We start from the raw sequence: 25871 nt of genomic DNA on the forward strand, positions 1-25871 counted from the left end.
GGATTTGTCTCTGTGTTTTTGACTTTGGCCTGTAAAAGGAAACCACGCTCCTACAACCACTCACCCACCAACACACACACTCACAGCACGCAAAGACAAAACCAGCTTGCAGGCATACCGATGCACATGTATGTGTGCTCCAACACTGGGTTGCACGTAGGCGTGTCCTGGACTTACTCTACCATGCTCGCACATTGAGCACACACACATAGCTTAATGTCAGTAGGATTATGGAGAACCATAAATAACGTCAGTGATAATGACAGTCAGTAACAACGACAGCCTGAATATCTGTAGCGTCCTATATGCCGCCTCACAATGCAACTATAATCCAAGCCGTTAATACGCAGATTGCTGTCCAAGCACCTGTCTGTCTATGTCCTCCCCCTCACTGTGTCTGATTGGCCCTTACCGTTTAAACAAAGCCAAGCTGGTTACAAGTGGAACTAATATTGGTAAAATAGACAAAATATATATTTTTTTGGAAAAGTGAATGTCATTGATTTATTACTTCATTGATAGATTCAGTGGTTCATCTTCAGCTATTGAGATTTTTTTCATGAACTAAGAGGAACCCAGAGAACCCTGAGGAACTCCATGAAAGGAGAACATGTGAAATTGACACAGCTAACAATCACTTGAGCTCGGTGGGGGCAGTGATAGTTCAGAGGGCTAAGGGAGTTACTAATCAGAGGGTCAGTGGTTCGAGCCCCAGCTTCACCAAGATGCCATTGTTGTAACCAAAATCCACAATTAACAGATACTGTAAGATAATTTAAATTCCTGGAATTTGTTTAGAGAAATGCATAAAACAGACAAAGAATTTAGACATCAAGCGTAACTTCTGAGGTGGCATGGTGACCGCTCACAACGTTGCTCCTTGACAGAGGCTGATCTTTGGCCCCTGTGTTGTAAATGAACTATATATGTGCGTGATGCTCTGCAATAGACTTCTGTCCCATCCAGGGTGTGCCACCTCCCTAATATAGTCTCGCGTGTTACGTGAGATGAATGTATGCATGTAAGCCCTGAGCTGATCAAACTGGTTATTTTCCAGCTTCCTCATTAATTATAACTTAAATAAACAGATCAATGCATACTTTTACTATGTTTTATTATTGCCCAAGTGCTGTAGTATTTTCTTAAGAACAGCTTCTTGAGCAAACATTCAACCAGAACAAAACAGCTGGTAAAGGTGTAGCTGGTCTGACCAAGCTGCATTTTTCAGCAGATAGCGTTGTAGTCTTTTCTTTTTACACAGTGGTAGAAATCACAACGCATTTTTATCAGATCATAAGTAGTTTTTAACCTGTATGGTTGGCATGGTGGCTAAATGGGTAGCACTGTAGCCCTGCCACTCTAGGTTCGAGGGTTTAAATCTTGCCTCTGGTCAGTATGTGTGTGTGTGTGTGTGTGTGTGTGGAGTTTGCATGTTTCCGGAAATCAAAACTTAATGGAGACTTTCATATACATCAATGGAACTGAAGTCAAACATGTCCCTGGCTTCAAGTTCCTATAGTAGGTGTCCACAAGCATGTGTCCTGGAACCATAACACTTTACTTTTAGTTAGAAAAGCACAATGGCATCTTTAGTTCCTGAGGAGACAGAAAAAAATTATTTGTCTGTCTGTCTGTCTACTCCCTTCCCCCCCATGCTCCAGTCTCCTCCCACAGTCAAACAACATGCATTTTCAAATTGCCCTTAGTGTATGATTTTGAGCGTGTGGTCTGTGAGTATGGCCATGCCCTCACACAAACCTAGGAATAGGCTACCGACCCAAGTGACCACACACAGGATAAGTGCTATGGTAAATAAAAAAATAGATAATTTAAACTGAGTGAGTTTAATTCAAACTTCAATTACACATCAAGTAGTTTAGGTATGTTCTGTTGGTGGTACAAAAATAAGATGTCTCTTTCATTAGCAAATAACTGAAATATTACTCCACATACTGTAATTTGTTGTATTAGGTATTATGGTCATTCATTCATTCTGTTGGTTGCTCAGGGATAGGCTTCTCTCCCGCCATGCAGAAAGCTCGTGTTCAATTCCCAGCCAATGTCCCAAACCCCAGCCTCTGGATGCAGTCCCAAGATTAAATGGATAAAATGGGAGAATTGCGTCAGGAAGGGCATCTGGCCTAGAACATGTGCCAAGTTGGGTGCGGATCAGATGGCCCGCTATGGCGACCTCTTGACGGGAGCAAGCGAAAATCTAACAACAACAGGAGCCTGGAACCCATCCCAGGAGACTTTGGGCATAAGGCGGGGTACACCCTGGACAAGGTGATAATCTATCGCAGAACACACACACACACACACACACACACACACACACACACTTCGGCCAATTTGGAAACATAAATTGACATAAGCTGCCTGTCTTTGGACTGTGGGAGGAAACCAGAGTACTCGGAGGAAACCTACCAAGCACAGGGAAAACATGCACACTCCACAACAAGCACACAGATCCCAGTGATACAGGCAGGTATCAGACCTTCAACACTGAAAGTAATCAATGTCTTATCATCTATCACAGGAGACTTGGAGCACAAGGCAGGGCACACACATATACACACACACACACACTCACTGAGAAGCCTAATCTGCATGTTTTTGGACTGTGGGGGGAAACCCACGAAGCATACGGAGAACCTGTACACACACACACACACACAGATCTGAGGTGGGAATGGAACCCACACCCTTGAGGTGCAAGGCAGCAGTGCTCACCCCTACACCACCGTGCCACCCCTGAAGGTAATGAGTACTTGTATGTAAACTATTTGAATTGTTAGATGAATAAAAATCGGTGCTGTATAGTTTTGAATGTAGACTCGTGTCCCTACAAAACTTTGACAAACAGGGCTTGGTCCAAAACCCACCCAGCCCACTACTACAGTTCCGGAAGTAACCTAGTCCTCAACGCTGTTCTTTTGGCTCACTAGAATTGAGGGCAGTAATTTGGTGTTTTGGACGGAGCCCAGCCCGGGGAGCGGCTGCGCCAGGATGGAACCAGTTCTGGGTGTGAACTCGACGCTAAAACAACTTCCCTTTCCAACCTTCCCGACGGCGCCGCTGAAAACATTTCGGCTTCCGTAGCTGAAGTAGCTCATAGTGTAGACTTTTTTCCCCCCTTCCATTCCAATTATTTAATATTTTAATTCATTTGGTTTGTTACTTTTGTTGTATTTTTCAAGCGAAGCGACGGGGTATTTTTTTTCTTTAAAAAATGAGCGTTAAAGAGAAATGTCATGGAGTTTTAATTTTAAAGTGTCAGGACCAAGAGGAGAGCCTGTTAGCGTCGGTGTTAGCTTCACGGCTAGCGCGTCCGTGCACTTAATGCTAATTGTTTAGGTGTTAATGCTAACGCTAGCATTGATAAATGTCGTGTAAAGTGCTGAATGAATGATAATAATTTATTAATCAATTAATTAATAATATAAGAAAAAAAGAGGGGTTTCTGTGTGGGTGGTTTGGACATAGGTTCGCTGTGTTTGTTTAACAGTTTTTAAGCTTAGCCGATAGCTTGAAGTAGGAAATACGGTCCGCAAATAACTGTTTCTTTTCGGTGTCTACTTGTTTAAAAACAAACAAACGATTTAAGTCAGGATCAGGAGTGATTTTTTTTTGTTTAAATCCGAAATCTAAAATATAATGGAAGAGTTTGTGTGTTGACGGATTTATTTGAGAGGAGAAAAATAAATAACAAGCACTATGAGCCTGATCACACGGATTTACGCTGATGCTTGATGGTCTTAGACACTCGGTTGCGGTTGTAAATAAGCCCGGTTTATATAGATGGTTGTACACCGGAAGAGAACTCTGTCCAAATCCGTGAACACTGAATTTCAGCAGCAGCAACATGTCTGGAGAGAGCAGCGGCAGCAGCAGCAGTGAAGACTCGGACAGAGAGAGCAGGAAGAAAACCTGCACCGTCAAACATGAGATCACCACCGGTGAGTGATCACCTCGACACCCCCTGTCATCTTAATCCACCTTCTGTTTCATAACAAGTCTACAATTATATATCACACTTTTTATTTACTAATGCACCTTTAACTGTGATGGCAATGCAGCCATCACAGAGGATCACATATCATCTCTAAACATCTCCAAAATCTATATCATCATATCATTTTTTCAGACTTGTAATGACTGATTGTGTCCAAATACATATACTTTAATATGTTCAAGATGTTACCTCCACTCTTCTTGGAAGGCTGTCCACAAGATTTTGGATAGAAGTTTGTCTGTGGGAATTCGTTCCCATTCATTCTGTAGAGTGTTTATAGACAGTCAACTCATCAAACCATGTCTTCATAGTCATTACTGGGACACAGTCATGTTGGAATAGAAAAGGACCTTTCCCAAACTGTGGCCACTAAGTTAGAAGCACAGCATTGTCCAAGATGTCTTAATGTGCTTGATTGAAACACCTGGATTGTAATAATTAACAGGTTTGACCACAAACTACTTTTTTGCTCATATAGTGTATGTCTCTTTTTCCAGGTCAGTTTATTACATTGGATCATTGCTAGCTTAAACTTTTAAGGTTCTGTGTTATCGATTAGAAGGTCAGGGGTTTTAAGCCCCCAGCGCTGCCAGTGTAAAGCCTTTAAACAAGGCCCCCTAACCCTATCAGCTCCAGGGGTGAGGTATCCTGCACTCTGACCCCAGGTTTCTAACTAGATATGCAAAAAAAAAATAATAATAATTCACTGTGCTGACAAATAATTGATCCTAATATTAATATTAATTGATGTTAATATGTCAGATTGTCATTGATGGCTCAGTGTTAGGCCCGGGTTTACCCCAGCTACTGTAGGCAGTGCCGGTCCCAAGCCCAGATAAAATGGGAAGGTTGCGTCAGAAAGGCATCCGGTGTAAAACCTGTCCCAAGTTGCGTGCGGATCAGATAACGACCCCTCGATGGGAGAAGACAAAAGACCAGCAACAGTCTTAATCTGTCGGATGTGATGCAGGTCATCCGCAAACCTCGCCAGATTATTTGGGCATGGGACTATTACCAGAAGTGCCCTTACTTGTGGCACACTTCTCAGTGTCTGGGGATCGGTTTTCCGACCAGGAGTCAAACCTGAACTGAGAGAGTGAGAGGCAAATGCTAGACAGGAATTCACCAAATAATTTATTTAATGGTGCACCATATCCCCATTTCAAAGTAAAACGAATAAAGAAGGGAAAAAAAAAACATCAAAAGATAAGATGCGCTGTTAAGTTTAAAATGAATTAAAGGAAAGATTATTGCTTGATGTGTTCCCTGTGCCTCGTTACGCTTACCGGCATGCTTGCCGAACCAGGAGACAAACTAATCGAAGTAGACCAAGTATTTAAGTTCTCAACAACATGCCTTGTGTCACGTACATCTGTTACACAGGTAGAGAGGTAATGAGCATGTCCCAGGGTGAACAAAAAAGAGCCATAGGAAATTGCATGAATATTTGTACGGAAACGTGCTATAGGAAGTATTACCATATAAGGAATATGGAAGTGCAGCAAGTGGGCTGTTTTATGAACATAGATTAAAGAGAGGTGTAAGAGATTGAGATATGGGGAAAGTTGTCAGTGCACTGTCAGCAAACCCTACAAAAACCCTTAAGGGCATTTTCTGAAAGTGTAGCACACAAACCACGGTCATAACAATCTATGATTTGCATCCATGCACAATTTGTACTGGGTGTCCGACAAGATTACATTAATATTTGGGACTGCTTTCAGATGCAGTCCTGAGATTGGCGTGACACCTCATGCCAAACAATAAGCAAAATCAGACTATTGGTGACATCGAGGAATGTGCAGCATGAGCCGTTGGAGGTCCCTGAACACTGAACACATACTATTTTATGCCTGGGGTTACGAGTGGGATGTGGTTTGACTTGACACAGATGTTCCACATGAGCATCGGACAAGACTCAAAGCAGGCCGGCGTCATTCCTGTGATGTTTTGCATAATTTGGCAACTCGGTTAAGTCAGTAGTTGATGGATGTCAGAATCAGATTTGTATCCTTTTGCTCTGTGGTGTTGAAAATGAAACAATATGTGATGGCTTTTGTGTTCATGGTGAAATGTTTTGTCTTATAGCATTTGGGTATTTGGTATTGTGTTTATTGTTACCAGCTGGAATAAAATTATTTTCGTATAACAACTAATCCTAAAATGTTTCAAGCCTCGAGCACAACAGTGTCTGTCGGTCTTATCTGTCTGTCGGTCTTATCTGTCTGTCGGTCTTATCTGTCTGTCGGTCGGTCTTATCTGTCGGTCGTATCTGTCTATTTACAGATTATGTCTTGAACACTTTCTCATAGTGAAAAGTTTACCAATACATCTATAATATATTTATTATAAGGCTTAGATTGTCATTCAAATCCTTGTAAGTTGCCATAAAAACCAATGCATTACTATAAACCCTCTTCCTGCCAAGTTTCATCAATTGTTCATTATTTTTCTATGTAATTACATAAGCAGTACAAGTCTCTGTATCTCAGGAATTAACAAAGAACAATGAACCCAAATGGCATTTAGGTTTTTAATAAGAAATCCACCCCGGTTTTCCAAATGCCGGCTGTTCTTTTAGTCAAAATGGCGGAAATATGTATTGGCGGAATATATTGATATGTGTTCTTCATGGTAAATTTGGCAGCATTTGAATTTGAATTTAAGCCTTGATTAATGTGGAACAAGCAAACCAATCTGGCAACCCTGCTCTGTCCCTGACCCTGATACTATCGGTGTCAAGATGACAGACCGAGAAAGACTGTGTTTGTTTGTGTGTTTGTGTGTGAATGAGAAACTGATAATCCCTCTCACAGTTATCTGTTGCTCTCCACAGCGAACCTCACAGGACACACTGAGAAAGTTGGCATGGAGAACTTTGAACTTCTCAAAGTGCTCGGCACTGGAGGTGAGAAACCCGGCCAGATTGCCGCTCAAACATTCCTCCGCTAGTGATTATTTCCTCTTGCTTGCCTGCAGTCTTTCTGTTTTGGCTCGCGAGGTCATTATAACGCTTTGTGCTGAGAAATTAAACCGCGTCGGTGTCGAAGCCGGTGGCCTTCTGGAGCTCTGTAACGGCGCGTGTCTAAATGAGATGCTAATCACAGAACACAGAGTGTTAATAACTGATAGAGAAATCATTTTAATAGCAATTTGCATCACTATAGCTTTTCATGTATATGGGTTTAAATCATATTAAGCCAATTATGAATGTGTTTGTTTTATGTAAATATATACAGCAGGGTCACTGATATAAAAATATCACTATGTATTTTAGTATAATAATTTGTTCAGAGACCCATTGTGTTTTTATTCTTTTAGTAATGGGCTTCACATATTGAAATGATTTAATGTTTAATATAGAGTGTAATCTGTGTAAAGGCAGCAGAAATGTACAGTACTTTAATTAAATTTGCTAAAATACTTTATATGATAAATAATAACACTTATATTTTCAATACACGAGTTAGTGATGAAATATAACAGAAAAGACAAATGGTTAATCCTTTATCCTTCTCTTCCTTTTTACTTCTCCCTTTCTCTCTCTGTCTCTAATCTCTTTGTCCTTTTTTTCCCTCTGTCTTTCTGTCAGATTGTCTTTTGGCATCTCTCTCCGTCTATCACTGTTATATCTCTGCTTCTTCTGCCTCTTGCTCAAATTCACCCTCTTCCTCTGTTGTTATATCCATTCATCCATTTATTCACCCCCTCTCTCCCCGACTACAACATGCCAGTCTGTCCTCAGCTCTTATCTTGTACCTAGTTATTCACAAATACCCTGAAATCTTACACTCTTTTATTTTCCTTTTTACCAGCCTATGGAAAAGTCTTCCTAGTCCGGAAGATCAGTGGCCACGATGAAGGCAAACTTTATGCCATGAAGGTTTGTTTAATATTGCTTTTTCTGTCACTATACAAATATATATACCTGTCCCGGACAAAACAAAATTTTCTGTATGGATTTAAATAACTAAATAACTAAATGAATTTCATTGGATATTAAATATGGAATGATTAATATGCTTCTGTTGTTAACAAGCCTTAGCTAACTAACCCTAACTCATTTCTTAAGCAATAATTTCGAGAAGACGTGTCACATAGTTATGGAGATGTTACTAAGGTTCAGAAAGGTCAAATTATTGTCCTGCAACAAGCAAAACAAAGAAGAAATCTAAGGAGATATTACTGGTATTAGGTTAAGAACTGTCCAGTACATTTTTAAAACCTGTCAATTTCTTCACATAAGAAATTTTGTCAGAAAAATTAATGAATGATGATCGTTAGATGATAATTTAAGCTCTTGTTGAAGTTGGGTCATAATAAAAGGACAAAACAATCCAAAGCTATGTTTAATAGTAAAAGCAAGAGCATTTTCCCACTTACTGCAATGAGAACTAAACAGCTGAGTGTTCATGAGAAAACAACTTGTTACCTTGTAAGAGTAATCAGTTTGCTAGAGAGCATAGGGATTGGACTTTGGAGCGATGGGAACAGGTCAGAACACGTCCAGATTGACTATTCCAGAGTCACAATGTGTTTAAGAGATGCACCCCTTATGCATACTGGCTACTGTACAAGCCTCTGGAGGCAGTGTTATAATCTGGGGTTGCGTTAGCTGGTTATATGGTTCAGGCCATAAAATGATTATGTGGCAATAAAATGAAGTCAGCTGATGGCCTGAATGTACTGAATCACCAGTTTATCACATATACAGAGTTTTACTTCCCTGATGGCACTGGCATATTTCAGTACTACAATACCTGAAATTGTGAAAGAGTTGTTCTGGGAGCATGAGGACGCATGAATTTGCCACTGACCTTAAGTCTGTAGTATGTGCTGGAGAAGATTTTTAACAGAATGGTCCGACTGTCCCATCATCAGTACAAGAACTCAACCAAAAAAATAAATTTAAATCAAAATGGAATAAAAAGATTGTGATGTTGCATAAGGTTGTTGAGACAATTGTTGAAGCTATGTGCAGGTCAACATAATATTAGTGTGTGCCTTTTTTATTTTTGGATTATTCCTTTTTATTTATTTATTTATTTTTTTAAACCTGGCAGTGTGTAAAGCATTGTGTATGTAGTGAATAAAGATTGCTACAGTTCTTTGTTTACTTCACTTCTGGTGATTGAGCCATGTCAGGAAGGATGTTGAATTATGTAACAACAGGACTCTGTTGCTGACTGTAAGCACTGAAGACTTGGAAATGACACTCAGTACAGCGGATTGTGCTCAGAGATTGAAAAGAGAAACAAGTCTGGCCTGAAGCTTTTCTGAGATTGTGAGAGAGTTTCTCAAAACAGAACAAGATGGATGAGAAAAGGAAATTTCCAGTTTCAAGTTTATTTATCATGTGAAAAAATTGCCAGTGACGGCTGTACATCGAAATGCTTCTCTCTGTATATGATGCGGAAATTCTTTGAATTGGAAAATACTAAATAATATGAATTGGCAGATTCATTGGGTTCTGGTTTAACCTCCACAGTCAGTTCAGTATGGCAACCCTGCACTGTCTCTGAAACGCAAACCATTCTTTGCCACTTTGTGCTGGAGAACAAATCATTTTTATTCTTCATTCGTGCATGATGGTGCTACCTGGTGCTAAACTTTTTTCTTAAATCAATTATCACAACTGATAATTTATTAACCACTTAAAATTTTATACAATACAGTTTCTTTTATACACTGATCATACTTTGCTTCAAAGTTTATACTTTATAAAAGCATAAGGTTAGTCGGAAGTTAGAAAAGTTTTACATAGCCTTGGAGTGAAAATTGTAATTTGGAAATTGAAAGATATAAAAGAAAAAAATTCTGGGGATTTAATTGGACACTTATTATGTAAAGTACAGTATAGGGCAAATTTATCACCAAAGCCTAAAATCCATAACTATTTTATTTTTTAAAGTCAGTACTTTTAAAAAAAAAAAGGAAAATACTTATCACACATAAGGTCATGCTGTTGCTCTGGTTATCAGCACGTCCAATCGTGTTCAGTGAAAGTGGTTTTAAGTTTTTACGAAGACTATTTAGCCAAACAACATGAAGGCACTTCTGAACAGCTTAGAAGGATTTATTAAGTAGACAAAGTGTTGTTTAAAATAACCTAACGTTATCAGCTGTGTTTTCTTGCTAAACATCCATCCTTGACAGGTTTTGAATGTGGGTTTTGGCATGTAGCTGCTCTCTCATCAGTATGGCGGACTGCACAGACCCAGTTTCACCCATGCTGCAACCAACAGTTAATAAGTGTAATTAGTGTAACTGTGTAGGATGCGGAGTAATAAATATTGTTAAACGTTCCAGTGCTGTTACTGTCCATTATCATCACACTGGTGGGATGCTTCTCATCCAGTCAGATTGCTCAGTCATAACCCACTGTTGTATAATGATTTGTGACATGTTAAAGAGGTCAGTTTGAGACTATTGGAATAAACGTCACAGCTTTGTACCAGTCACGTCCATGATTGGAGGATGACGTGGTATTTGAAATATCCTGCGAGGATCAAGACCAATCTTGTTCTGTATATAAATAGGTTCTGAAGAAGGCAGCGATCGTTCAGAAAGCGAAGACGGCAGAGCACACACGGACAGAGAGGCAGGTTCTTGAACACATTCGCCAGTCGCCTTTCTTGGTCACTCTGCACTACGCCTTCCAGACCCAGACCAAACTCCACCTTATCCTGGGTGAGAACTCTGCCTAATCCAATTTAATGAAGGTTTATCAGAGACTTTAACACATTAAATATAGATTTCATTTATTTTGGTATTAACCTGCCAATAAACTGTATTTATTGAATACTTTATTTATATTTATATACCTCAGTGCTTTTTAAATTCTTACATCTGATTGCTCTGAAGGTGTTAAACTTAGACAGGATATCTCTGTGTATTTATATTATTTGTACGCTTTACTTTAAAGGGCAGAGATTGTTTTAGAAATGAGTAAGTAATGCAAAAGAGGACAAAGGTTAAAAAAAAAAACTGAGTCATCCATGAAAACTGCTATTGTTGGTGTATATATATAGATTATGTGAGCGGAGGAGAGATGTTCACTCACCTTTACCAGCGTGATCACTTTTCTGAGGATGAGGTGCGAATCTACATAGGAGAAATCGTGCTCGCGCTGGAGCACTTGCACAAGGTGAGACATCCAGGATCTACTCGCATTTAAATTTGCTTCCCTTATCAGTCAGAGAGCCGCGGTATTTCACAAAGCCAGCTGTTTCACTTCCTCTTAACGTATTTATAAGCGTGAATCTAATAACGCAGAAACCAGAACCATGTTTTTACACTCCTCTGTTCTATTATAATCACTTTGTGTTATGTCTTATGCTCTATTGTAACCATTCTATTATATATCTAAATATACGTCTAATGTATGACACGCTGTACATTTGAAGATTAGCGTAAACTGGATTAATGTGTCTGCTGGCGTTGTAACAGCTCCACTCTGTGTCTGATGTATTTTACATGCAGCTTGGCATCGTGTATCGGGACATTAAGCTGGAGAACATTTTGTTGGATAGCGACGGTCATGTGGTGCTCACGGATTTTGGCCTGAGTAAGGAGTTTTTGGAGGAGGAGGTGAGTATCTGTAATGTGCAGGAGAACTTCTGGTGTGTTGCGCTTGGGTGAGGATAGAGTAGGTGATGGGTAATATATATAAAAAAAAGGAGTTGAGGGTAGCAAATTTTTCAACCGCTATGAAAACTAATGGTCTGGCCTTAAATGGGAATTTTAGCTAGGGAATTATCTCAGCCTCAGGCTGGAATTTAGTTGCTCATTTCTCCCCCTTTTCTTGAAAGGCAGTTTGTGAGGGATAAGAGGTTTAAATAGAGGGGTAGAGTTAGTTGGGGGAAGCCAAAAGCTTCGTGTTCTTTTTATTTTTATTGTGTTTATCTGACAGCAGAGTGCTCTAAAATGACAAACTGCATTTCTAGTAGCAAAACTGTTAAGCATACATTAGCTAGCATAATAAGCACAAAAATTGGGTGTTTTATGAATTTTTGCATGCGCAAAACCTTTTATTTTTTTATTTTTTAGTATTATTATTTTTTTATATCCCCCAATTCAAAAATTTTCTTACAATGTCTCGACTCGTGCTCTCCTGCGCTAACAGAAAGAGAGGACGTACTCATTCTGTGGCACCATTGAGTACATGGCCCCAGAAATCATCAGAGGAAAGACCGGCCATGGCAAGGTTAGAGCTCCTAATAATGTCTGCTTATTAGCTTGTCCCTTTTTTTCTTCCACTTTTCATTCATTCCTTCCTGCCCAATTGTGTGTGTGTATATATATACATCCTTCTTCCTTCTATCAATTTGCTTGTCTGTTTTTGTCTATCCACCTTCTTTTCTCACTTCCTTCTTTTATTCACTTCCTTTTTCACTTCCCTCATCGCTTCCTTCCTACCTTGATTTTTTTCTTCTATCCTTCTTTTCTTCTTTTGTTCCTTCCTTTCTCCCATCCTTCCACCCATCGTTTACCCACTTCCCTCCTTTCGTCCATCCTTTCTCCTTTTACTTACTTCCTTTGTATCTTCTTTCGTACCCGTCCTTCCTTTACTAATTTAATTCCATCTGTCTCGTACTTGAATTAGTCCCTTTCATTTCCTTTCCTTCCTTTTCCTTTTCTCCTAATCTCTTTCTTCATTTCCTCATTCTATCCCATTTTCCTCCATTCTTTATTTTTCTTGCTTCATTAATTCTTTCCATCTTCCTGTTCATAATTATCCATGCTGTTACTGTACTCTTGTGTTTTTAGTCAGTAGATTGGTGGAGTTTGGGGATCCTCATGTTCGAGTTGTTGACTGGTGCGTCCCCTTTCACCTTGGAGGGCGAGAGGAATTCGCAGAGCGAGGTGTCCAAGTGAGTCTCTCTCACACACACTTTCGCTCTACTATTTTCCTCACGTCCACTTCATCCGTGCTCTGTAGTTCCACTCAGACTCCCCAGTGTTTTTACACACACTGTACTTTTCTCCCACACACACACACACGCACGCACACATACACTCACTCATTTATTCTGCCTTATTTTCCCTGTTCACTTATAACATTATCCTTCATCCTCTGTATCCCATTCCATAATGCAGTAAAACCTCTAATGAATTTCTTTAGGAAGCACTTAGCTTAGCTTGTGGGGGAGGTTTGATCCGTTTAGAGTTGCTGCCTCTCTCTCGTGTCTGCCTCTCTTGTTCCGTCTCTTCATTTTTCTCATTCGTCTGTCTCTCCCTCTCTGATTTAATCTCTCTAATCTCTATCTCTGGATCTCTGATCGCTCTTCCAGGCGAATTCTACGCTGCGAGCCTCCTTTCCCGTCTATAATCGGGCCGGTGGCTCAGGACCTCATCAGGAAGCTCCTGGTAAAAGACCCACATAAGAGACTGGGGTCTGGGCCCAGAGGAGCCGAGGATATTAAAAGTCATCCTTTCTTCAAGGTGATGCACATCCCTCATTTTGCTATTTCTTTAGTGTATTACTGTTGTGGTATTGTGAAGGTTTTGCACAGGTGCAGTTTGAGATTATTTGCGGTTCTCGCTGTAGAGTTTAAATTGGGCCGATCTGGCGGCGAAGAAGGTCGCGAGCCCGTTCAAGCCAGAGCTGCGTAATGAGCTGGACGTGGGGAATTTTGCTGAGGAATTCACAGGCATGGAGCCGGTCTACTCCCCTGCTAGCACCCCGCCCAGCACTGACCGTCTCTTCCAGGTACACGCACATCTTTATTTTTTTTTTCCATTTATTTAATTATTTATTGCTCATTAATGATGTCTTTTTATCTGGTAGTTATTTATAATCTTTATTTTTTAAAAGAGTTTTATTGTATTATAATAATTATAAACATTTATACAAATCGGTAAATAAACCAGTAAACAAGCAGAAAGAGAAAACATTACCTAAGATTATATTTTATAACATATTTAAAAGTTAAATTGTTGTTTAAGCATGTTTGAGCTTATCACAGTGACTGTTGATTATTTCATAAAAAAGGAGGAGTATAATTATGATTAAACGGGGCAGCACAGATTTTGGTCAACTCTAAGGTTTTAATTTTGACTTAAAAAAAGCTGCATATTTTTTATTTTATTTTTTCTTCCCTTAAACCTACAACCAAATCTAAATCTTACCGTATAAGATTTATAAGATATGAATATTGACAGGATAATTTATATTTAATACATTATGTCTGCACCAAAATAAATAAACACCCCAATATACTCCCCAGTGAACCCCTACCAGACCAGACTCTTGCTCCTTTTTTCACATCGCTGAAATATCTTTCTTTTTCTTCTCTCCTTCTACCATCTTTGCTGATTGCAGGGCTACTCATTTGTAGCTCCATCCATCTTGTTCAACAAGAACGCAGTGATGGGAGATTTCTTAGACGCTCCAGTGAGTGTGGAGCGACCCGGCTCTGCTACGGTTCAGCGCAGCGCCATGTTAAAGGTACTGCATCATATTAACACTGGTATTCCTAAAGGCAATGTAGGAATAGGTTGAACATGTCATCTGTATTATTCCTTGGTTGTTTTATTTTGAATTGTACAAGGGATGTTCAAGTCAAACTGGGACTTTTGATTAAATAACAGAACACAGTTATGAGAGTAAGGTCTCTTAGTTTATTTATCTATATAATCCCCAGCTACACGAACGCATTTATCCCAGTGTTTCACTAGTTCTTGGACACCAAGTTTTTTCATATGTCAGAGCCATTACTGGACTGCCTGCTTCATGGTTGAAACGCTGGCCCCCCAGGAACCCCTTCAATGGCCCAAACATGTGGAAATAGCATGTAGCGAGGCCAGGACTATTTGGGGATGTAGCAGTAACCAACAGCCGACCTCTGGATATGCAAGTAAATGATGGTGTTGTACATTTCTCACAGACATAAGCGCTTGTTATTCCCCGGTTTCAAGGATAAGGATGATTCAACTCACTGAATGCGAGGCTCCGTGCCACTTCAGCCTGGATCGTTATTTACTGATGTGCGGCCTTCTTTAAAAACGCTTGCACCACTCGAATGTTTTACTAAGGCTAAGAGTCTCATCATCGTACCGTGTCTCGAAGTCTCCTGTGAATGTCAATCGGTTTTACGCCTTCATTCATGAGAAATTTCTTCACTCCTCCTGGTTTGTCGTTTGTAAAGGGCAAGATGAGGATTCATGCAATCAATGTTCTTTTAATTGAAAACTTTTAATTACTTATAAAATGAGTACAAAATTTTGCAACCCATTTATCTTAAAGTTTATGAGTAATGTGTGTTCTCTACAACTGCAAAATAAGAAGACTTGGTCATTTCCATGTCGTCTTTTTTTTCTTCCCACCAAACTGACTACATAAATGGACAAAAAGTCTCATGTGCCCACAAGAAAGGATTCAATGATGCTTGGAAGTTTCGTTTATTATATCTTGTTTTTTTGTTGTTGGTTTTTTTCACTATGGGTGAGGGAAGTGTCATATAGAGCGCCACTAATTCTGGAGTCTTTGGGTAATTCTAATCGTCTAAATATCTGCTCAAGCACTTTTGAACTGTTTTTCCCTGCTTTTTCCTAGGAGTCCCAGTTTTTCCTGCATTACGAGCTGTGTCTTCAGGAGCCACCACTGGGCGAGGGCAGCTTCTCCATCTGCAGGAGGTGCAGGCACAAGCAGACCGGCCAGGAGTATGCGGTTAAAATCGTCAGCCGCAGGTGTGCAGAGCAACGACTACGTTTAGTGGACAGAAAAAATAATAAATAAAAATATTCAAATGCAGCATAGATATAGTTATTTCATTTTCAGATGGGAGTCTTAGTCTTTGCTTCAGTGTTCTTGGCTCTAGGCAGTTTATGGGATTCTGAGTGGAAGCTTTTCTGCCCATGCATAAATAATAAACTGATGTCTGTGGTCTTGCTGTAGGATGGAGGCCATGACTCAGCGGGAGATCGCCGCACTTCGACAGTGTGAATCTCATCCCAACATAGTCACCCTCCATGAGGTCTACACCGATCAGGTAATTGACACTCGCGTCGTCACTTCTTCTCGCGTCTCTTAAGGTCATTATTTACTCCTCATTGTCTACCCATCACTCCGTTCTCAGTTCCACACATACATGGTCATGGAGCTTCTGCGTGGGGGTGAGCTGCTGGAGCGACTGAAGAAAAAGAAGCTGTTCGCCGAAGGGGAGGCTAGTCAGCTGATGAAGAGCCTGGTGTCAGCCGTCAGCTTCATGCACGAGGCCGGAGTCGTGCACCGAGACCTCAAGCCAGAGGTAAATATATAAAAGAATAAATAAATGAATAAGTGAAAGATAATGAACTGATGAGAGTCCTGATATAACTTTAATACGGTGATAGGTAGAGAGGTAATGCACTTATAAAGGTAATGTAATAGACTCATAGTTGTAGCGGTTATGAGCTCATCCATTGTACACCACAAACAAGATCCTAATTGCTTTCTTTGCAGGAGAGAACACTGCATTTGCATCTGATTTGCATGTAAATGCAGGAATTTGCCTGATGAGTAGGTGTGTGTGTGTACAGCGTTCAGCCCGAGTCAAACGTGTGTGGTCAGCAGGACAACAAATGGCTTAAGCAGGGGCAAATAAGTGTTTAAAATACGCTTGATAACACAAATTAAGAAATACAAGTATTTTACTTGACAACCTAAATGATCCCTTATGGTGTTTAGGTATTCTTGGTAGTTATGCCTTCTGCATAGGTCAATTCAATTCTATTTATATAGTGCTTTTAACAATGATCATTGTTGCATAGCAGCTTTACAGAATCAAAAGAATATTAGTGAAATGAGCATGAAAAATGTGAGGAAATACAAAATTGAAAAGAGAGAGACAGTGGCAAGGAAAAACTCCCTGAGATGGCAATAGGAAGAAACCTTGAGAGCAGAGGTGTTTAAGTTTTAAGTATTAAGTCCACTTTCATTATTGGAGGCTCAGGTGTTTTTAGGCATTTCAGGCCAGAACATTTGAGCAACTGCAGTCACAAGTCATCAGAGAACTGCTGTCTGCATCAGCTGAGTCCAATGTGCATCCCAAGCAGACCACCATGCGACGAGATCTTCAACCAGAAGCGGCGCACCAGGAGGAGACGGAGAGGTCCAGAGGGGTACAGGGCTTCTGGAATACTGGCAGCTCAGAAGCGCCATGTGTAATTCGACAGAGAGATAGAGAGAGAGACAGAACAGTTGGGTACAAGGTAAAAGTATATTTAGTGCAGGGTGGAAGCAGAAACTCTGGAAACACAAACTATGACAGCATAACTACAAGGGAGAGCCAAAAAAGAAACACAGACATGAGGGCTGCCTGGGAAGAAAAGCAACCAGTCACTACACTGAAGATCTTGGATGTTGAGCTAAATTCTTCTCAATGAAGAAGTGAAACTCTTAGATTTATTAATTATTACTTATTTATTAATAAATACAACAAATACAACACAAAAGATCATAAAGGGATTTCCCATACTAAATTTAACGGACTGACTGATTTATAAGTAAATTTTGAGTCGCATGGTCTTTTATTGCTTTCTCACACACTCTGTACAGACCTTAAGGGCGAACATGCATCAGTTTTCCTTTGGAGCTGCTGAAGGTTGTGGTATCAAGTCCCAGGGACTCGTTCTTCATTCTGATTTATGTCACATTTACTAATATATTTCAAACAGGCCACTTTGGTTGTTTTGGATGACATCTGACCTGACCTGATGAAAAAGGTTTTATTGATTGCAATCATCGCATTACTCAATAATGCTAAATATGTTGTTCCTCCTCCCTCCTTCTTTCCTCCTGCCGGCTCTCTTTCTCCATCCCTCTGTCAGAACGTCCTTTTTGCAGATGAAGCCGAAGACTCGTTGCTGAAAGTGATCGATTTTGGGTTTGCGCGCCTGTTTCCCGCAGGCAGCGCTCCTCTGCAGACGCCGTGCTTCACCCTGCAGTACGCTGCACCCGAACTCTTTCACAAATCCGGATACGACAAGGCATGCGACCTTTGGAGCCTTGGAGTCATCCTGGTGTGTGTTTTGTTTGTGCATGAGATATATGAGTAGATGAGAGATTTGTAATTGTTATTTTTTGTTTGTTTTAGTCTTTACTTCCTTTCGACTGATGTATTGCATTTAAAATAATTTTTACATATGAGAATTCCCGCTGTAATGTATTTAAACATTTTTTTTTGGTCAGTACACCATTCTGTCCGGACAAGTGCCATTCCTAAGTGAAAAGAAAGGAATGACCTCATCGCATGCTGCTGACATCATGCACAAGATTAAAGAAGGAGACTTCTCATTGGATGGCGAGGGTTGGAAAGGCGTGTCTGAGGAGGCCAAAGATCTAGTCAGAGGTAGATTCTCCAGCTACTACAGGATCACCTTATATTTTGCATTTATCTATAAATATAAATTATCTATAATGTACGTGTCAAAAATTATCCACACTCTGGCTCTCAAATATATCACTTTCCCACATACATTTTTTATTTTTTAATACATTTTGTCTATCTTTCAACAAGCTTTCATATTCACTCATTAAAAATGTTTTAGGCTGAGCTGTGAGACACGAATGCACTGCTGTGAATCTTTGTCACTATAGGCCTGCTTTCAGGGGAAAGTCAGATGGTGCGAGATCATGACTATAGTGAAGATGCTTTAAAACCTCAAAACGAATTTTTTTGAAGAGCGTTGAAAGTGTGGGCGGAAGTGTGTTTAGACGTACATCGTCATACAAGATCATGACCCCCCTGGATAGCAGCTTTCTGCATTTAATCCAAAGTTTAGGCATCAGCTTTTTAATAAGTGCCTCACTGTAACGAATACTGTTTATTGCTGAATCTTTATCCTGATAATGTTCCAATACTGGCGCTTAAAATCTAAAAAAAATGGTAAGCATTGATAAATTTTCCAGCTGATGGTTGACTTTTTTTCTCGGGCGGATGTTTCTGTACCATACTCTGCCGTTTACTCTCAGACTCATAGCGATGAATCCGTGTCTCATCACCAGTTCTGATTCTCTTTAAGAAACTTTCACGTTCCTTAGAGGATCAGTCCGAATTTTGTTTCCAGATATTCAAACACTTCCTTTTCTGCTCTTCCGTAGCAGATACACCCTCAGACCACAAAAAACGAACCACTGCATGCTGCTTTCCTTTTGTGCAAATCACAAGTGGGGCATTAATCTTTGCTCGCACCGCGGTTACAAATGAACTGATGCAACAGTATAATTAGAACTAGCAGCCCATCAGTTTCCCATTAAAAAAAAAAAAAAAAAAAAAATTTTAAATGCAGTGCTGCCTTAGGACAACTCCGTGTTTAGTGTAACATTTGCGGCTTTATTTTCAATATGCACGGACCTGCGTTCATGCCCAGTGTGTCGATCTACAGTTATAAATGAGTCATCATGATTGTGACTCATGTTATTAGTCATAAGGTGTAGGTGGAATAGTAACATGTTGATGAACTGGTAGCCCAGGAACCAGTATTCATACTAGTGTACATACAAATGTGACTAAATTTTTAGCTTTAAACTGTTTCTTTAAAGAACTTGGAGAGTATTTGTTGTGTGTCATGTCTTTTCGAATACTTTTTGTTACGCCTTAATAACACAGGAAGATGAATCCTGTCAGACGAAGTATCTCGAGTTCCTATATGTTAGCTTACTTCTACACTGACTCAGTTCAGCTACAGTTAGTTGCCTATTTTGTTTTTATCACCTAAATAATCCTGTATGATTTAAGTATGACTAATCTGGAGTCAGAGCAGAGGGTCAGCCCGGATACAGCGCCCCTGGAGCGGATAGGGTTAGGAGCTTACAGTAGGTCAGAGGTTCAACAGTGGCACCATGGCAATGCGGAGATGCGGAGGCACAGATCCGTACTGTTTTAGCCACCACTGTCCAAAATAATTGAGATCCAGTCAGTGTTTCAAAGTGTTTAATCCTGCTTATTGAAACTGATCCCTATACACTCCCCATAGTCACCATCCTGGTGTGACCCCATAGTCACCATCCTGGAATGTGAGGATGTAATTAATCAGTGTCTGTTTAAAATAATGACAATCAAGAAACTAATATTGCAAAAGGATTGCTTTACCACAATGAATATTTAATATGAAGTCCTTTATTCTTCAAAACTATGGAATAAAATCACTGTCAAAAGTATTCGTGCGTTAAAAAAAAGATTTGTGTGTAATTCTGTCTTTTGTCCGAGTCGGATTCCAAAATCTACGGCCACGATAGCTTACAGATACGAGATTTTGTGTGTGTGCTACAATACAACTCTGAAATATACGACTCTGACAGTTTACAGACACAAAACTCGTTTTTACAACTCCTCTGTTTCACGGACGAATTGCGAAATCACGCCCACGAATGCTGTGTGTTAAACCAATGTCAAAAATACGTCATCAAGGCCACATGCACAGGCATTACTATCCGAGGGAAGAGGAATCGATATGGTGCATGCGCCCCGCCACCGTTTAAAACTTTTAAAATCTTACTTACTATGGTTTAAACATCTCTGTAATTTTACTTCTCTTAAACATGTCAGAATCTGTGGGAAAAAAAAAAAAAAAAAAACCTACCTGAGACGATGAGAGAGCGCTCGGCTGCTGATCTGGCATTTTGGCGCCAATGGTTTAAAACAGTGGCGAGGAGCATGCGCCAAATTGATTCCTCTTCATTCGGATAGTAATGCCTGTGCATGTGGCCTTGATGACGTATCTTTGACAGTTTTTTTTTTTTTTTACATTTTTGACGTATTTTCAACAGAGGAGTTGTAAAAACGAGTTTTGTGTCTGTAAACGGTCAGAGTCGTATATTTCAGAGTTGTATTGTAACAAACACACAAAATCTCGTATCTGTAAGCTGTCGTGGCCGTAGATTTTGGAATCCAACTCAGACAAAAGACAGAATTACACACAAATCTTTTTTTTTTTATGCACAAATATTTTTGACAGTGATCTTATTCCATACAAAACCTACATAAAGTCAAAAAGACGTCTGGTGTCACTCGATCAATCCATACCTGCTTGATTGCTTTCTGGAGATCATGTACAGAAGACGGTTTCTTGACTGCTCCTGCCATCCTCCCCATTGTCCAATAGTTTTCTATTAGGTTTAGGTTTTGAGAAGGCTTATTATCACATAGAATGTTGTCCAGTTAGCAATTAGCACAACTCATCGGTCAGATCGTCTAGAACGAATTAGTGAAATAATCTGTTTTGTGCAAGCCAGAGCCTATACATGAGTATGCTGTCTTAATACTTTTGGACACTGCTGTAAATGCATCAATGACTAACAATCCACTTTGTCTTAGTATAGCCAATTCATAATGTCCATTTCTGTCTTTAAGGTTTGCTTACAGTGGACCCAGAGCGGCGACTCAAGCTTTCAGATCTGAAAGAGAACGCGTGGCTGCAGGGCGGAGGAGTGTCCTCCACCCCCCTGTGCACGCCTGACGTCCTGGAGTCCAGCGGCCCCACCGTCCGCACCTACGTCAATGCCACGTTCAAGGTTAACCAGCAGCATCATCTTTTAATCATTAGACATAAACTGGCTTTTCCATGATAGATTTTTCAGCCCAGAAATGATAAAAAGACATCTCTGGTCATGACTTGCAAGATGGAAAAATGAATAACATGACATGCTCATAAGAGGATGATTTACTCCCAACACTAAAAGCCTGTTGATGGCAAGTTTCTGTCCGTGTCAGAATGATTTTTTTTAATCAGGTTTAAGAGTGTGACTGATGCTATAAGCCTATATCTCTAGAGAATATACAGTAAATGATGTCCCCTGAATAGAGCGCAAGGTTCTGAGGACATTTGATGATGACAGTTTGAGCTGTTCGAGTATAACAGGCATAAGGGGAGGGCATTTGACAGCTTTATGTAACACTCAGAGGTGTTTCTGAGAGTTAGCGGTTATTCAGGGTGTGATAAAAGAGCTCTCCTGTCACACTGCCCTTTCCTATAAGGACACTTCAGTTACAAAAGCCACAGTTTTAAAAGAAAATCTGTTCTCAGAAAGCAGGAAGTGAATTATTGTCAGATTTATTGGGTTTAAATAATGCTGGATTATTATCATTATTATATATATTTTTTCTTCCTCTGTCTCCATCAGGCGTTTAACAGAGGCAAGCGAGAGGGTTTCTTCCTGAAGAGCGTGGACAACGCACCACTGGCCAAACGCCGCAAGCTGAAGATGACTAGCACGGGCGTGGAGACGCGGCGCAGCTCTTCGTCCTCATCTTCCTCATCTTCCTCGTCAGCTTCTCTGGTTAAGGCCCAGAACCCGGACGACCCGAAACTGTGACTTAAACCTGTTTGATGTCCATCACCTCAGCTTTCACGCCGTCTTGACATCTAAATCCAGAAAGTGAGGTCACTGGGGAGAACGATAGAGAGAGATTCTGAAACAAAAGATGAAATAAGCCTGGTTGAGACTGATCAATAGACAGTCGTTTAACTAAATACGACTGGAAAGTTCATCATGTATGAATCTATAGCAGGATCAAGCGGCAGATTTGATGAAGCTCAGTGACTCATTGTTTTTAAGTGGACTCCGATGTTTTAATACGACGCGAGCGTATCGATCTGATTGAATGTACACACTTTTAATGAAATGTTACCTTGTGCGACGGTGCGCAAAAAGCGTTTTTTTAAGCGAGAAATGTTATTTTTCAAAAGGGAAATGGAGATATAACAAGGCTAGGATGCCGGGACAGAAAAGCCATATGGGATTGAAGGGAATTTTCTCTCTTTTTTTTTTTTTTTTTTTTTTAAATAAGTATATTTAAAAAAGAAATGCATATTTGTCACTGTACAAATTGACATCTACAGAGAACAGCTTTATATGAATCATATACTGTATACATTAGGATGAATAGTGAATGTCGGCGTTTGTCACGAGAACGTGCTCAATGGCAATATATGCATGAGGTTATTTATTTTTTAAAAGCTGAATCACATGATTTAAAAAATAAGCGACTTGAAAAATCGTCATCAACTCTTTAGCAAAAGTCTTTAGTTCTAAACCTCGAGTGCTTAATCGCTTGACTGGTGCTACTTCATGTACGAGGAGGAGGATGATTTGAGCATTAGGATGTCGCTGTAATGTTAAAGGTGCAATAGGTAGGAAAACCTGAACAATACTTTTTGCTTCCTTTTTTTTTTGTGCTTTTGTGCCTTTTTTTTTCGTGCTTGATTTGTGTATGGTCTGTAGTTTTCGTTACAACGTTGTAGCATTTTTATCAGTCTCTTTAACCAAAAGTGAGCATTTCGTTTCGTGATACTTTTAGATTTAAAAGCATAACTCCTACTTATTGCATCTTTACCGTCTGTCTGTTAGTTTGTGCATCTTATAATAAGTGACTCGTGTGTGAACTTGCATGCCAGCTCTGTAAAATCCTCAAAACAAAAACAGAGGATTTTTTTGTTTTTGGCTTTAGACACACTCTACTTGAACAGCAACAAAAATTCCACCACCTCTTCTTTGCAAAAATCGGGGCTCACCTGCCTTCCTTTGAAATGTTTAAAGGGCTTCAGCACACTTGCGTCTGAAGTGTGTGTTCTCCAACACTGTGAGAGACAGAAAGCATCAAGAAGCGAAGCTGTCTTTCACTTTTCATTTTTTCCCCTCTCTCTCATCCCAAGTCCCATCTCTTTAGGAGCTGCTGGAAAGGATGAATCTCATGGTTTTTTTCTTTTTCTTTCTGGAGTCTGGTGATCTCATAACAGCGACTGAAAGAATGCAGACTAAGAGACCAGAATGGACAGATTGAATAAAGAGCGTGAAGTCACTGAGGACACTCATTAACCATTCATGAGGTTTGGGATACCGTGATGCCGCTGTCTGTCTGTGCCGTGTTGTCCCGAAATGCAGCATTCTTCTCATTTTCAATGCCAAAAATAATCCTCCAGCAAGGACACGCTGGTCATCGTCCTGACGCGATGACAACTTTGTCAGATGCACTTGGCTTTGAAGGGCCCAAAGCGGCGTTCAAAGCACTAGCACACTCTGGGGTGTTCACTTTTTTTTCTTCTTTTTTTTTTCCATTTAGCCTCTGTGTCAACATCTGGAAAATAATGTGAACAATCGAAACATGGTTTGAGTTTTGAATTGCTTTTCTGATCTATTCGATCTTCAATCTATTCGATTTTCAGTGTTTCAAATGTGACGATGCCAAACAAATTCCAGTCCGCCGCATTTAAGGACACTTTTCATAATTCTAACTGATAAACACACTGATAATACACTTTAACATGTCCTTTTTTTCTTTTCTTTTTTTAAAAAATTGAATCCTTCAATGTTTCTACTTTGATGATGTCGCACAAGTTGAGATTGAGTCTGATGACGTGTTTCCAGCTTAAAAAGAAACGGCGTCTCACATCTTCAATATTTATTACGTTTTATTCTGCTGTGTTATTTTGAGTAATGGCTTCGGCTTCCTGCCTGCTTTATTTGGGATCTGTGCGATTTCGTGCGTCTATTTTTAGTGATGTACTTTTTCGCCGTAAGGAACATCCTATTCTTTGCTCCGACGAGTCCTGCACACTGCACTAAAAAAACAAAAAACAAAAATAGTATTAATGGAAATAATCATGGAAAATGTTCATGGTTTCGATCACAAAGCGTTTATTTGTTGTAATGATGATTTTGATTGTCTTTGGTTTCTCTTGTTGGTGTTTTGAGTCCTTTATATGTATCTTATGTTTTAATTTCTGAATTTGCATGTTTTACTATTTTACATTTTTATATAACGATTGGTGTTTCGTCTTCTGATAATACGGTTGTTTTTATAAAAAAAAAAGAGCATTATGAAACTGATATCCAATGCACTGTTTGAAGGCAAAATGAGAGACTCCTTTTTTTCCCCCCAAAATTGAAAACACTGTTAAAACTTTAACATAAAATATAAATCACTTCACTATTCTTAAATATCCTCTAGCCTCTTATTTGACTGTGATATTACACCTGTAATATTTTGAAACATTTAATTTTATTACTATTATTTTAAAAGTTGAATTAGGGTTAAGAACGTTCATACCACTTCATTTCCATTTCAGATTAAATATCTTCATACACAAATTGTCACTTTCTTTTTCCTCAGTTTTAAAACACGTTTCTGAATAGCTTCCCTAAGGATTTCGAACGGTGCAAGCTTTCTAAACTGACTCAACCTGGAAGCTCTTCTGTAAGGAAGGCTCTCTCTCATCAGGCTCTCTGTAGAACAATTACATTTGAATTAAACAAGCTGAAACACCCTTAAGGGTGGTAGATAACATCTGTGTTTAAAGAAAAGAAGCATAAACATATTACCACTGTCACCGTATCAAATGTACAACAGATATTATGCAGAACTTTTTTTTTTAACAGCATGGATTCATATATTAGGAAAATTACACGTACATATACAGTATGTACAATATTTATTCAATAAAGGCTGTTTATTTAGTTTATGATCCTTCCATGCACACTATTTAATTAAGTTAGATGTGTTAGAAATTAACAGCATTTAATTTTTTTTAAAAATATTTAACATGCAGTTTATTTTAAGCAGCTTGTAATAAAAAGAATAAATAAATGGTAAGTTTAGCAGTAAGAGTTAAAAAGAGTGATAATGATGTGTTCAATATATGGATGGATATGTAGACCTGCTGTTAGCTCTTTGGGTGTTCCCGTCAACAGACCATCTTAGCCACACAGCAACTTCCTGACGCAACGCTCCTATTTTATCCACCTTGGGACCGGCACCGCATCCAGTGGCTGAGGTTTGGGCGCTGGGGATTATATATAAGGTTCTTAAACTTGTGTTTAAGTTAAGGCGGCACAGAGGCTTGGTGGTTAGTACTGTCGCCTTGCACCTCCAGG

At 39.6% G+C, this 25871-nt stretch overlaps 1 protein-coding gene across 1 annotated transcript; it reads left to right on the top strand.

The window, feature by feature from the left end:
• Window positions 1-2910: 2910 nt before the first annotated feature.
• rps6ka4 (ribosomal protein S6 kinase, polypeptide 4) lies at window positions 2911-25088 on the top strand. The gene is made up of 18 exons (XM_053485445.1): window positions 2911-3959; window positions 6852-6923; window positions 7831-7898; window positions 10555-10705; window positions 11047-11162; window positions 11498-11605; window positions 12141-12221; window positions 12785-12888; window positions 13309-13459; window positions 13566-13727; window positions 14340-14465; window positions 15573-15706; window positions 15915-16008; window positions 16096-16266; window positions 17828-18019; window positions 18189-18348; window positions 21352-21512; window positions 22122-25088. Exons 1-18 carry the CDS (start codon window positions 3866-3868, stop codon window positions 22311-22313), a joined length of 2337 nt encoding a protein of 778 aa, XP_053341420.1. The 5' UTR covers window positions 2911-3865; the 3' UTR covers window positions 22314-25088.
• Window positions 25089-25871: the final 783 nt, after the last annotated feature.

This window comes from Clarias gariepinus, chromosome 24, assembly GCF_024256425.1.
Source record: "Clarias gariepinus isolate MV-2021 ecotype Netherlands chromosome 24, CGAR_prim_01v2, whole genome shotgun sequence".
NCBI lineage: Eukaryota > Metazoa > Chordata > Actinopteri > Siluriformes > Clariidae > Clarias > Clarias gariepinus.

Excerpts from the sequence above, each read along its gene's own strand:
- rps6ka4 (XM_053485445.1), top strand. The coding sequence starts at position 3,866 with ATGTCTGGAGAGAGCAGCGGCAGCAGCAGCAGTGAAGACTCGGACAGA. Across the intron at positions 3,960-6,851 it reads CAAACATGAGATCACCACCG|CGAACCTCACAGGACACACT; the intron begins GTGAGTGATCAC and ends TGCTCTCCACAG. Across the intron at positions 11,163-11,497 it reads CGCTGGAGCACTTGCACAAG|CTTGGCATCGTGTATCGGGA; the intron begins GTGAGACATCCA and ends TTTTACATGCAG.